The sequence below is a fragment of the Carassius gibelio genome, chromosome B16, assembly GCF_023724105.1.
Source record: "Carassius gibelio isolate Cgi1373 ecotype wild population from Czech Republic chromosome B16, carGib1.2-hapl.c, whole genome shotgun sequence".
Taxonomy (NCBI): Eukaryota; Metazoa; Chordata; class Actinopteri; order Cypriniformes; family Cyprinidae; genus Carassius; species Carassius gibelio.
The window spans coordinates 19264061-19275622 of NC_068411.1; the positions used below are offsets into that span (position 1 = coordinate 19264061).

Sequence of the window (11562 nt, forward strand, 5' to 3'; positions counted from 1 at the left end):
TTCCACTGTTATGTTTATTTGTTATGTTTATTTATTTATAAAGCACACAAATTAAAGCAACACTGCTGCCCAAGGTGCTGTACAAAACAATTCCAAAATAAATCAAATACAATTTAAAAAATTGAAAATTTAGATATATGATTAATACAGTCATCAAGTAGTAGAAAAAGCTTTTGACAACAGATAAGATTTTGACTCCTTTTTAAAAACGGACAAAGAATTTACCGCCCTAATCTTTTGAGGTAATGCATTCCAAAGTTTGGGACCAATAACCGAAAAAGCCCGGTCCCCTCTAAGCTTTAATCGGGAACTAGGTACAAGTAGGAGCAGCTGGTTTGAGGACCTAAGGGATCTCGTAGAAGTATGAAACTTTAAAAGGTCTCTGAGGTAAATGGGTGCCAACCCATTTAGAGATTTAAAAACCATCACTAAAATTTTGTACTCAATTTGGAAGTGTACCGGCAGCCAACTAAGAGAGAAAAGAATTGGAGTAATGTGCTCCCGTTTTCTTGTGCCAGTCAGCATCCTGGCTGCAGCATTTTGAACAGCCTGCAGCCGTGATAATGCTGACTGACTGTTTGGACTAAAAAATTAATAATATAAAAATAATACTGAGATGTTCAAATAAAATATGTTCCACAATCCAAAGAAAGTCATACAGGTTTAGAACAACATGGTTGATGATTTCAGAATTTTCAGTTTTGTCAGAACAATTGTTTTAAGGTCATTAAAGACAGGACCACTTTGGCAAGTTATTTGAGTTTATTGAACACAATTTTTCTTTGGCGGTATGGTTCCTTATGGGGGTTCTTGCTCCCAAATTAATTGAACATACAGGAGCTAAAACATCAACCCTCCAGAACCATCAGCTTGGAAATAAATGACAATTAAGACACTTAATAATGTCTTTTAAAGCAAACAGTGGTAATCATGTGGATGTGGCAGTGGGACGTCTATCCTGTAGCTTGGTTAGGAGGATGAGTGTCTTTCAACAGTGAGGTCCATGCCAACCGGGGCTTGAAAGCCTTAGTGATCTAAAACGAAGAGATGACAACCAGAAGATGCACAGTTTTATGCTCATGCTTATAATGGGGAGGGAGGGTTGCGAGCCATTTGAGCATACTTACCAAGCAGTAGTGCCACGTATATTTGTCCCGTGTCTAATAAGAGAATGGTAGTGATTGGAGCTATTTGACAGCTGACCGCTTCAGCTGGTCGTGGTCTAGTCCGTGGCCTGACTGAACTAACGCAGCGCTCGATTTTAGGTTACAACTGGTTCCAGCTAAAACACAAGTCCTCTGTTCATAAGATTGCTTTCAGTAAAAGTCACCTTATCTGAATCAGAAGAGAAATATGCACAGATCAAGCACAATATACATGCGAACAACAGCTAAACTGTTCAAAGCAAGGATGTTAGTGGATGTTAATATTAGAGGACAACAGGGATGGAATTTTATTATTATTTTTAGTACTATAGTATTTTTAGTATTTAGTATAATTTTATAATTTAGTATTGTTAATGAATATGGTATTTTGTTTGGGGGGGGGGTATTTAACTGGTATTTTTTCGAAAGCAATGGTTAAAGTTAAAATACCTTATGGACTTCTTTCTTAAAAAAACACAGCTTTTTTCTGCACAAGACTTTAACTGATGGACTGGAGTCGTGTGGATTACTTGTGCGTTATTGCGCTGTTTTTATCAGCTGTTTGAACTTTCATTCTAACGGTACCCATTATGGAGGATCTGCTGGTGAGCAGGCATGTAATGCTAAATTTCTCCAAATCAGTTCCAATGAAGAAACAGGCTCATTTACATTTTGGATGGCCTGAGGGTGAATATATTTTCAGCTTATTTTCATTTTTAAGTGAACTATTTCTTTAAGATATTTTTGGACCAGATCGGGTCGATTACATAATCAGCAGCATGCCATTATTCACTCTTCAGGAGATACTGGTGATATTAAAAGCAGCTGAAGAAAGAGTCATGTCATCCCACCTGATGTGCTACAGATACTTCTGATCTTTGCTGCCAGTTCTGTGATCATTTAGCCAAGAAAATGGTTTTCTGTTTCTGCCAAGAGAGGCTATATTGTCTAATAATGCCTTTGTTCAGTGAATTTCCTTTTACATCTTTTTGAAATAGAGATGGAGGAAAATCTAACTAGATTTACATTACAATCTGGTTTTACATGATTGTCAAAGCAAACTACCATCTTTTCAGCAACATAGAGAGGCAATATTTTGACTTGCAGTGGGTCTGTAGAGAGCTTGAGAGGAAGAGAATTTGGGAGGTAGAATTTTTGAAAACCATCACTTGAAACAGAGGCAGGTCTGCATGGAATCCAGAATAGATTACACTGTGATGGAGTTACATGGGCATGTGTGTGTGCAATATAGTGAGATGTGTGTGTGTGGGGGGGGGAAGAGGAGGAAGGATGCTGTTTTCTAGTTGCTTTTAAAGTGTCTATGAAATGGGGCCAGCTTCATTCCGCAAGAGTAGAGCTGAATTTTTGTTGGAGGAAATATACACAGGCTATAGAGACAAACACAGACGCTCACAGAATTTTTGACACACGCTTTTGAGTTGTAACCCAAACAGCCTTTCATCATTCCCCTCTATGACGAGACTTTGTATCACCTGAGAGATGTCTGTGGTTAGGCCACAACAACTGTGCTTGGTGTGTGTCACTGATTGTTTGATCGCAGTCCCAAAAGGCACACGGTTTCATACAGAGACACTCGTTTGCTTTTTTCCTCAAGCCTAAATAATTCAAAAAGGCTATTGTTTCCTGTGAAAGCACAGAGTTTAAGTGAGCTCAAACTGTGCTTGATGCTAAATTATATTGTTTTAAAGTTTCATCATGGTCAGAGGTTGATCTGTGGAAACCAAACTGATGATGAACATTGTGTTTTGGTTAAGGCAAGCTTCTTATGACCACTTATGGCAGACGTGCCTGTGTAACTTTTCACACTCTGGAGACGTCATCTCGCATTGCCATAGGCTTGACTTCTCTCTTCTTTTACCTGCTCATCTTTGATGTCATTCATGCTAAAAACACAAATTATATCTCATATCACATTATGATCTCTCTTATTAAAAGTCTGTCCTGCCATCTCATTAGTAATGCTGTCATGTATGTGAGTCATAATAATTTTGTCTATGATGCAAAACACAGTATTACAACACAAGATAACTGTAACTTGGGTGGACCACATACAGGAGATATCATTTATTTAGACTGCTCCAAAATTGTCATTGGTCTTAATTGTTTATGGTTATCCTGCAAGGTCAATAACCAAGGTATCTGATAAAGTCCTTAACGGCGGGTTAATGATTCAGCTTAAATTATTAAACTGAGATTTAAGATGGATAATAGAATTTCATTAATAATTCAACTCTTAATCTGTTTAAAATGTCAGAGTATAGATACAGATATTCAGTCTCATTTAAGTGAATATGTATATATATGTGTGTGTGTGTGTGTGTGTGTGTACAGACACACCCACACACATTCATTTTTTTACTAAGTTTATATATTTACATTTGCATGAATTATTTATGAATAATAATGTTCAGCTTTGTTTATTATATAAATATATATATATATATACATATATATATACATATATATATATATATATATATATATATATATATATATATATATATATATATATATATATATATATATATATGTGTGTGTGTGTGTGTGTTTGTGTGTGTGTGTGTGTTTATAGAGAGAAAAAAAGAGAGAGAGAATAGATTTAATCGTATTTATTAAATCTAACATATAAAATGTAAAAAATTGTACTAGCAATCAACAAAACCAATAAAGTATTCCTCAATTTGTCTAAACAGATACAATCAAATCTTACTTGAAATTTATTTTCAGAATGATTTTTCATGCCGGTGATGGTCCTTTCAAACATCCATGCATATAAATCATAATTATTTTTTTTATTAATGCAAGTGTAAATGTCAGAATGCTATGCATTTAAGTTTTTATTTGATATACATAATACAAAAATAAAATCAGAAACCATCCTTTCAAACATCCATGCAAATTAATAAAAAAAAAATTTTATTAATGCAAGTGTAAATGTAAGAAATGCTATGCATTTACGTATTTATTTGATACACATAATACAAAAATAAAATCAAAATCAGTGAATATCCAATATTCATTGATAAACAGACTCAGAGTTGGTTGTGCTGTTGTGCTCAGAATAAGTGAAGTTATTAGTTTTCTTCAAAGGTGCGCCTACAGATTTTCAGTTATATTTGTCACAAAATGAGCCAGGCTATTTTGGTCTAAGCTACACTCTTTGCAGCTTGCAATTCTTCATAAAAGCACTGTACAGATAGGGCCATCCACCAGTGAAGGTGAATGCTGATGTGATTGACAGCTCCTTTATACTTCACAAGAGAGAGAAAGATGAGCTTTCCCGCAGACAGGAAAGCCTAGATCTAGAGACAGATCAAGAAGTAAGTTGCTGCTCAGTTTTGGATCGATAATATCTAAAGGGAAAAGACCGCTGGGAGGCTCTTGAGAGGAAATAGCCCAGAGGAAGCAGGTAATAAAAAAGACAAGTGCTTTATACAATACAGAAAAGTGTCCTCTAATAAAAGCCCCACCATTTCTGCCTTTGTATTCTTTAAAGGGTATAGACGAATTCCAACATGAACACAGACGATAAGGATCGGCTATGTTTTGATCCACTATTAATATATATATGGTCAAGACATATATATGCATTTGTGAGTATGCCCCAAGTGTAAAGAGGCCTTAAATGCAATTGGTAGGTTATAGAGTAATGTGAGATCATGTGAGATGTAATGACCAGTGTGAGTTGGAGGATAAGCTCCAAAGAATTTCCCACGGTTGGTTTACTGTAATTTGAAACTGCCGCTCAGCAGTTGTGAGGAGTACTGAGAAATCAAACTCTCTCTAACTCTCAACAGGGCTTCCATACACTTGAGCAGAGATGTTCTCAAGTCTCTGTCACAAGTCCAGGTCAAGACTAAAGTCTAAGCCTCTGCCAGCAAGATCAAATCCAGACAAAACCAAAGCAGAATTGTGCGTTGTTCAGTAAATGTGTTTTGAATGAATCAGTTTAGTGACTGCAATGACTTGTTCATAAAGAGGATAACTTTTTTTGTTCCAAAATGAAGAAGTGTTTTAACAGATTGTTGATTTAATGAGACTGGTTCAACTGCTATGTCATCACCTACTGGTGTAACACTGTAACCTGTAGAAAAAAAGTCACTGAACAGTATGGGACAGTCAAAATATAAGTATAGAAATCGAGTCTCAAGTCAGTTGCTCAATTAAGTGATAGTTCTCTGCACTTTTTCCTTGTAACATTTTAAACTAATTTTCAGCAGAAGAGTTCAGGGCAAGTCCAACACACCGTTTTCATACAGTTAAAAGATGGCTACGCTATGAGTGGATAGTTTGTCTTTGTGTCTCTGCCATTTGCTGAAGTTTTGCCCTGCCTCTCCCAGCCTTGACGGATACGGGTGACACTGCGGTCTATGCATGGAGTGATCAGGATTAGCTTTAGAATCAGAACCACACAAGGGACCACCAGAGACAACATGTATGCTGGAGGCATCCACCACCTATATGACGCAGGTCTCAGAAATTTGTTCCAGCCATACAGAAATGTGTGAGCGGTACACAGCAGCAGGGTGATGTAGCCCAGTTTGGACTGTGAAAGAAAAATTATTTTATCAATCATTGTCAATGTGTGAAGAATTCTGGATACATTTGTTCTGATCAATACTGTGTTTTCAGTGCCCACTATTGACATACTATTTTCCTATTTTGATACTGTAAGCGCTATATAAAAAAAGGTGACATGACTTCAGCTCTCAGTCTAGACAAAAAAACCAACAGCATTGTCCATATTGTGTTACGCTTTCTAAACTTATTAGTAAAATAATCTTCAGTGACACTCAAATTTATGCATTTCCACAGACTGACAATGTAATACCTGTACAAAACGGAACTCCCTCCAGTTTAGGGAGTTGCTCACAGATGGAAGGGATGTAATTCCTAGTAGGACAAACAGCCCAAACCCAAGAATTCCCATGGAATAGTAAGAGTCACAACGCCAGGACATTGTGTTGTCAAACTCATAGGTTTTATTATCTTTTACCTGAAAAACAAAACAAAACATGAGTTAGTTCCTCAGATTTATCTCTAGGTCAGTGTCCAAGTTTTGTGATGTCAAGTGACATTCAGCCAAGTATGGTGACCCATAACCCATGAATTAAACTGAATTTAACCCATCCAAAGTGCACACACACAGCAGTGAAAACACACACACACACACAGTGAACACACACCCAGAGCAGTGGGCAGCCATTTATGCTGCGGCACCCAGGGAGTAGTAGGGGGTTCGATGTCTTACTCAAGGGCACCTAAGTTGTGATATTGCCAGCCCGAGATTCGAACCCTCCTAGGGTTAGGAGTCAAACTTTCTAACCACTAGGCCACGACTTCCCCATGACACACATAAATGACTTTGTTACTTTGTGTGTGTGTCACAGTTTTTTTTTTTATAGCTGTTACCTGTAGTTTACTAGAATTTGTAAAGTCATCAAACAACATTTGCAACTCAATTTACTTTAGTAATATGACATTATTTATTAGTGAAACAGGATCTTAAACAAGAAATAAATTAAGACGGGGACTTATTTTGATGAACTTGTGAATTTGTTGGATCTTAAAAAGTAGGCGTTCCATATACGTCTTGAGGTCAGCCAGGATTGGATTAAGAGCATTATATTTTTAGAAATTTGGGGAATCAAGGTGCAGTAAGGGATTTCTAAGAAACACTGTTGAAAAAAAAAAAACACTCTCCTACCTAAAAGATTTCTAGGCTACCCCATCATGATCGCCCCCCCCCCCCCCAAAAAAAGGAAAGAATAAAGCAATTTTCACAGGAATACCAATAATACCCTATGTAGGCCTATAACATAAATAGGGAAAGGTGTTTGTTTTGATTTCTGGAAAGTTAATTTTGACTTCATATTGATTTTAAAAAGCTGCCCATCTTAAAATAGTGTTCTTAAAATATTCTACTTACCAGTGAAATAACGTAGGCATTTGTCCTGTAGCGTACATAATACCTGATAGGTATAACTAAAGTGTAGAGAACATGTAGAAAACCGAAGGCCAGTGCTAACAGACCCAGCTGCTTCCTACACAGCATCCAGCGATCCAACCAATCAGGGAAGCGACGGTATTTAGTGCCGTTATAAAGTTGCAGAAATCCAGCCAATGTACCCGGCAGGTAACAGAGGGACAGCATCACCAGAGAGACGATGGGAAAGACCTTGTTGGCCAGCGAGATCATAATGCGAAAAGCGTTGTCTTTACCGTTGGTAACACGCTCATAGATAACATCCCTTGTGAGTACATAGAAGAATATGAAGGCTGTTAAACAAATGGCGATGTTGAGAGGAAGTCTCCAGAGAGGGAAGAGCTGCAAGGGCAGATCTTCTAACTCAGCCGCGGCTCGGAGGGAGCCTCTGTCCAGTGCAGTGAAACCAAGACTTTGAGCAATGTCCACCACTTGCTGTTTAGCATCGGCATGGTCTCCACAGAGAAGCACCTAAACAAATGAAGAAAAAAAAAACAGTGTCATCGAAAACTGTGTCATATTTTGTGTAGGCCTACATTTTAAATCTGCTATTTACAAAAATGTTGATGGTAGTTAATGCAATGGCATTAACATGAAATAATGATGAACATTACTTCTACAGCATGAAAAGTTGTTATTTAAAGTTAAAGTATCAATTATTTTAGTTAGCAGTTGCATACATTAATATTAGATAATTTATTGTTATCGAGTATGAATTAAGAATAAGTAGTAGTAGACTATATTTAGAAATCAACATTAAAGTCACAATTAGGTGCACTGCTACAGAACTTTGGTCTGCAAATCTGACCCGACTGCACAAAAACATTATTGTAGGCTTGTCACAGATAATGGGGTAGGAGCAGTTTCGATCATCGATTTTTTTTTATTTTTTTTTTGTAATGGAACTTTGTTACGTCATAGTCAGAAACTCTTGTATGTAGTGCATATTTAATCTAGGATAATGCTAATTGCGACAAATATTAATTAATTTCTAGGATTCATTTAAACAGACATTGATGTATTGTGAATTAACAATGAACAATAGTATTTATACACATTCTAAATAGTTATAAATGTGGTTCAAAATGTTCATTGATAGTTCATTAAACCTAATGCATTAAGTAATGTTAACAAAGAGAACCTTATTGTAAAGTGTTACCACAAAAACAACTCATGCAGCAAATTATTTTCAAGTGGTTTGATTGTTTTTGTAGTTGCCATTCTGTTGACCTATACAACCTTTTGAAACATAATGCTTCTTTAATAGTATCAGACAGCAGTGAAATATCCTCTGGGAATTAAATTTAGTTCACAGCAATGTGCAGCGTGAGCCTGAACAATACAATATGTTGTCACAGTTGGCCTTTGGAAAAAAGAACAAAAAAAATTATAATCAAAATGAGAAATAATAACAAATAGACTGCTTGGCCGGGCGTGACTATTCATTTTTATTGAGAAACACACAAACAGGTGTCAGAGAACAAACGCACTAACACAGCGATAATAATAGTTTGCCAGAGCTCAGATTCCATCTGGCCAGTTTCTCAACCACCACCTGCTGATGTAAATATGGCTTTCCTACAAAAAGACTCTATCGCTAAGAGGGAGACTCATTTCACGAACAATGAACATTATGACATGGACACAGACATGCGTTATACAGGCATTAATGGCACGTTTGTACTTTGGAGAGAAGCTGTAATTTTTTTGTTGATTGATATATGTCATCCAGCTGCCTCGCAGTAGAACTGAAGTACAATATGAAGTGCAGCGGTATGCCATTTCTCATGTCTGATTTGTCTTTTTGTTCATACTATAATGACACACTCATACAAACACCTCCATTCAAGGCTGTTTTGTGTGATAGTTTGTTTAAAATTTGAAACAACTCTGTTCAAACAGCTTCTCTGTGCTTTGTCTCTTGTTGCTTAAATTATTACCAACGTTGTATAAAATTTGGAGATTGATGCATAAGAAATTTGGTGTTAATTATTTTCTCTCACTCATTTTACAGTTCTTTGATTGCTTCGTCTGAACAAAATGTGTTTATTTTTGTGAATTTGTGGAAACATGAAAACATTTATTTGCTTGTTTACATTGATTTTTATGTTTTATTCTGTCCACCTGACTGAATTGTGTTTATGTGTATGTGTGTGTTTTACCTGTCTATTTGCATCTAGTCCTCCAGACTGCAGTGCCCAGGCAGAGATAGTGTTGAAGGCTTTAACTACCATCGCCCTTGGAACCAGCCTGCTCAGGTATTCTGCATTGGATTCTGGGTAAAGACCCCTCTTGAGATTATTGCTGACATCTACCAGCACCTTTCCTTCAAGATCTGAAGCCAGGGAGCTCAAAAATCCATAGTGCTCCCTCTGCACAGCCACGAATACCACATGTGCATCACATGCCGCTACTGCATGAGTCATGACCTTTGACCCCTTAGGCAGCAACAGAGAGTTTTTAGGATCCCGGGATCCATATACAACACTGTAACCTGACTGGAGCAAACGGAGCCCCAGTGAGCGTCCAAAATCACCTGTTCCAAAGATGCACACTGTCTCCGGTTTATACATCTTTCCACTGAGATCTGTCATTGCAACCGAGTCCGAATTCATTTCTAAAAAAATAAGAGACACCACACAATATAAAGAAACTAAAAGTTCAGTTAAAAACACAAGTAATTGCTATTACATAGTGTACTAAAAGAACACCATTTAGATTTTGAATTTCAGATTTGGTACAAGTGCTGTGGCTGTAGATGATTATATTTCTGCTTGAGTGATTTAAATGCTTGTTTTCTGTTTTTTTTTTTTTCTTGGCCACCACAGGCGATGTAATTAAATGTAATTATGGTCTGCACATAGCACATTTGGGTGCACCGTTTAATTTATGGTTTATTTTTCTACTTCAAAAGTACATAGGCTGATATAATGCAAAATATACATCATACATCATAACCTAAAGTAAAAAAAACTAAAACCTAAATAATCCCAAAACACCTTGAAGAAAAGGATTAGCAAATTCTATTAAATGATTTTAAATGAAATGAAATGAAATGAGCTCAGAATGAATCAACAAATACTCACCAATACAGATGCGAGAAATAAATATTCAGGAATTTGTGCAAGTCTCTGAAAAATCCACCGACCTCTTGTAGAGTCAGATCCTGACTGTTGAAATCACTGTCTAAGAGTGTGATTTTACTACATCAGTTCTGAATCGCCTGTGCCAATAACTATCGTCATATCCCCAAAAGCTGTTTGGCAGTGTGGTGTATCATCAAAACCAGCTTTTGCTCTTCTTCTTTAGTTCTTCTGCAATTTCCCTTTTACCCACTGGCGTTTCTTTGTGAGACTGAGGCTGTTTCTTGCCTGTAAGGGTCTGTTTATAAGCACGTGTGTGACAGAGAGGCAATTTTTTTTTTTTTATGAGCATGTGACCTGCCCGCAGCTCAGTGGGGGTTTAGATTTGGGAAAAGAGAGAGAGGTTGTTTTTGTAATGGATAAAGTCCAGTGTGGAAATTCCAGAGTAACTGTAACTCTCTCTGTTTGTGTGGGTGTTGAAAGGCACATAATGTTTGCTTGGATTTACCTCCTGTGTGTTTTGAGGCCAAGGCCTGCCTGGAAGTAAGTTGCGCAATAGTGGAATAACTGCAACGGTCTGACAAACCATGTTCTGCTATAAATCAAAAAGGAAAAATACATTTTGTTTGTTGTTTGTAAATTCATCCGGAAGACTTTCCATAAACAGAGTGAGCTTTTTTACTTCATACACTTCATAAAAAACTTGTTTGTGTGACATTTATTCCTCCCAGAATCGTGAAAAATACATTGAATACAGTTATCACAGCATGCGTGATCTGCTGCACACCTCCACCCATCTGCGAAACCCACAGATGTGTCATCTAGCAGCAATAATCACATGAAGATTATTTATGATGACGTTAATAGATCAGCAGGTTCCTCATGTGTATCCACATTAAGACTACCTTACCAGGGTTAAGACTTAAGGGGCACAGTCACAGCATGACTCCAGCAATACATCACATACTGTATCTCATCATTACTCCTGTACTGGCTTAGAGCTGAGAGACTTCTTTGTAATTTATAATTATAACTGCATGTGCCTACCTGCAGTCTGGGCCACCTTCAGCTTGCCTCTCCTGAATAGGAGTGTGTGTGGTATGCTACGCAAGCATCAGAAATTTAATCCAGATGATTGTTTTCTAAAGGTTGTTTTGAATGAAACGCTGACCCAGATCTAAAGAAGCACACATGGTACAGGTATGCGTGGGATTGGTGTCTTAAAATGTCACAGATGTACATATATTTATGTGTGGATGGCACGGAACGGTTGTGGTTTTAAAGGAAAATTCCACATTCAGTACAAGTGCAATCTAAAATGGTAGTG

The 11562-nt window shown here is 37.1% G+C and overlaps 1 protein-coding gene across 1 annotated transcript; it reads right to left on the reverse strand.

Annotated features, from left to right (window-relative positions):
* Positions 1-3760: 3760 nt before the first annotated feature.
* On the reverse strand, positions 3761-10536 carry LOC127974965 (metalloreductase STEAP4). The gene is made up of 5 exons (XM_052578606.1): positions 10239-10536; positions 9315-9769; positions 7096-7623; positions 5998-6162; positions 3761-5712 (listed from the first exon to the last, which is right to left on the reverse strand). The coding sequence occupies exons 2-5, from the start codon at positions 9765-9767 to the stop codon at positions 5437-5439; spliced, it is 1422 nt and encodes a 473-aa protein (XP_052434566.1). The 5' UTR covers positions 9768-9769; positions 10239-10536; the 3' UTR covers positions 3761-5436.
* Between the last annotated feature and the right edge of the window lie 1026 nt (positions 10537-11562).

What these genes read in the sequence shown, in the direction of transcription:
- LOC127974965 (XM_052578606.1), bottom strand. Translation starts at nt 9,767, where the DNA reads ATGAATTCGGACTCGGTTGCAATGACAGATCTCAGTGGAAAGATGTAT. An exon ending in GACTAGATGCAAATAGACAG is followed by an intron (nt 7,624 to 9,314) that starts GTAAAACACACA and finishes TCATTTGTTTAG; the next exon opens with GTGCTTCTCTGTGGAGACCA. An exon ending in GGGAGTTCCGTTTTGTACAG is followed by an intron (nt 5,713 to 5,997) that starts GTATTACATTGT and finishes TTTCTTTCACAG; the next exon opens with TCCAAACTGGGCTACATCAC.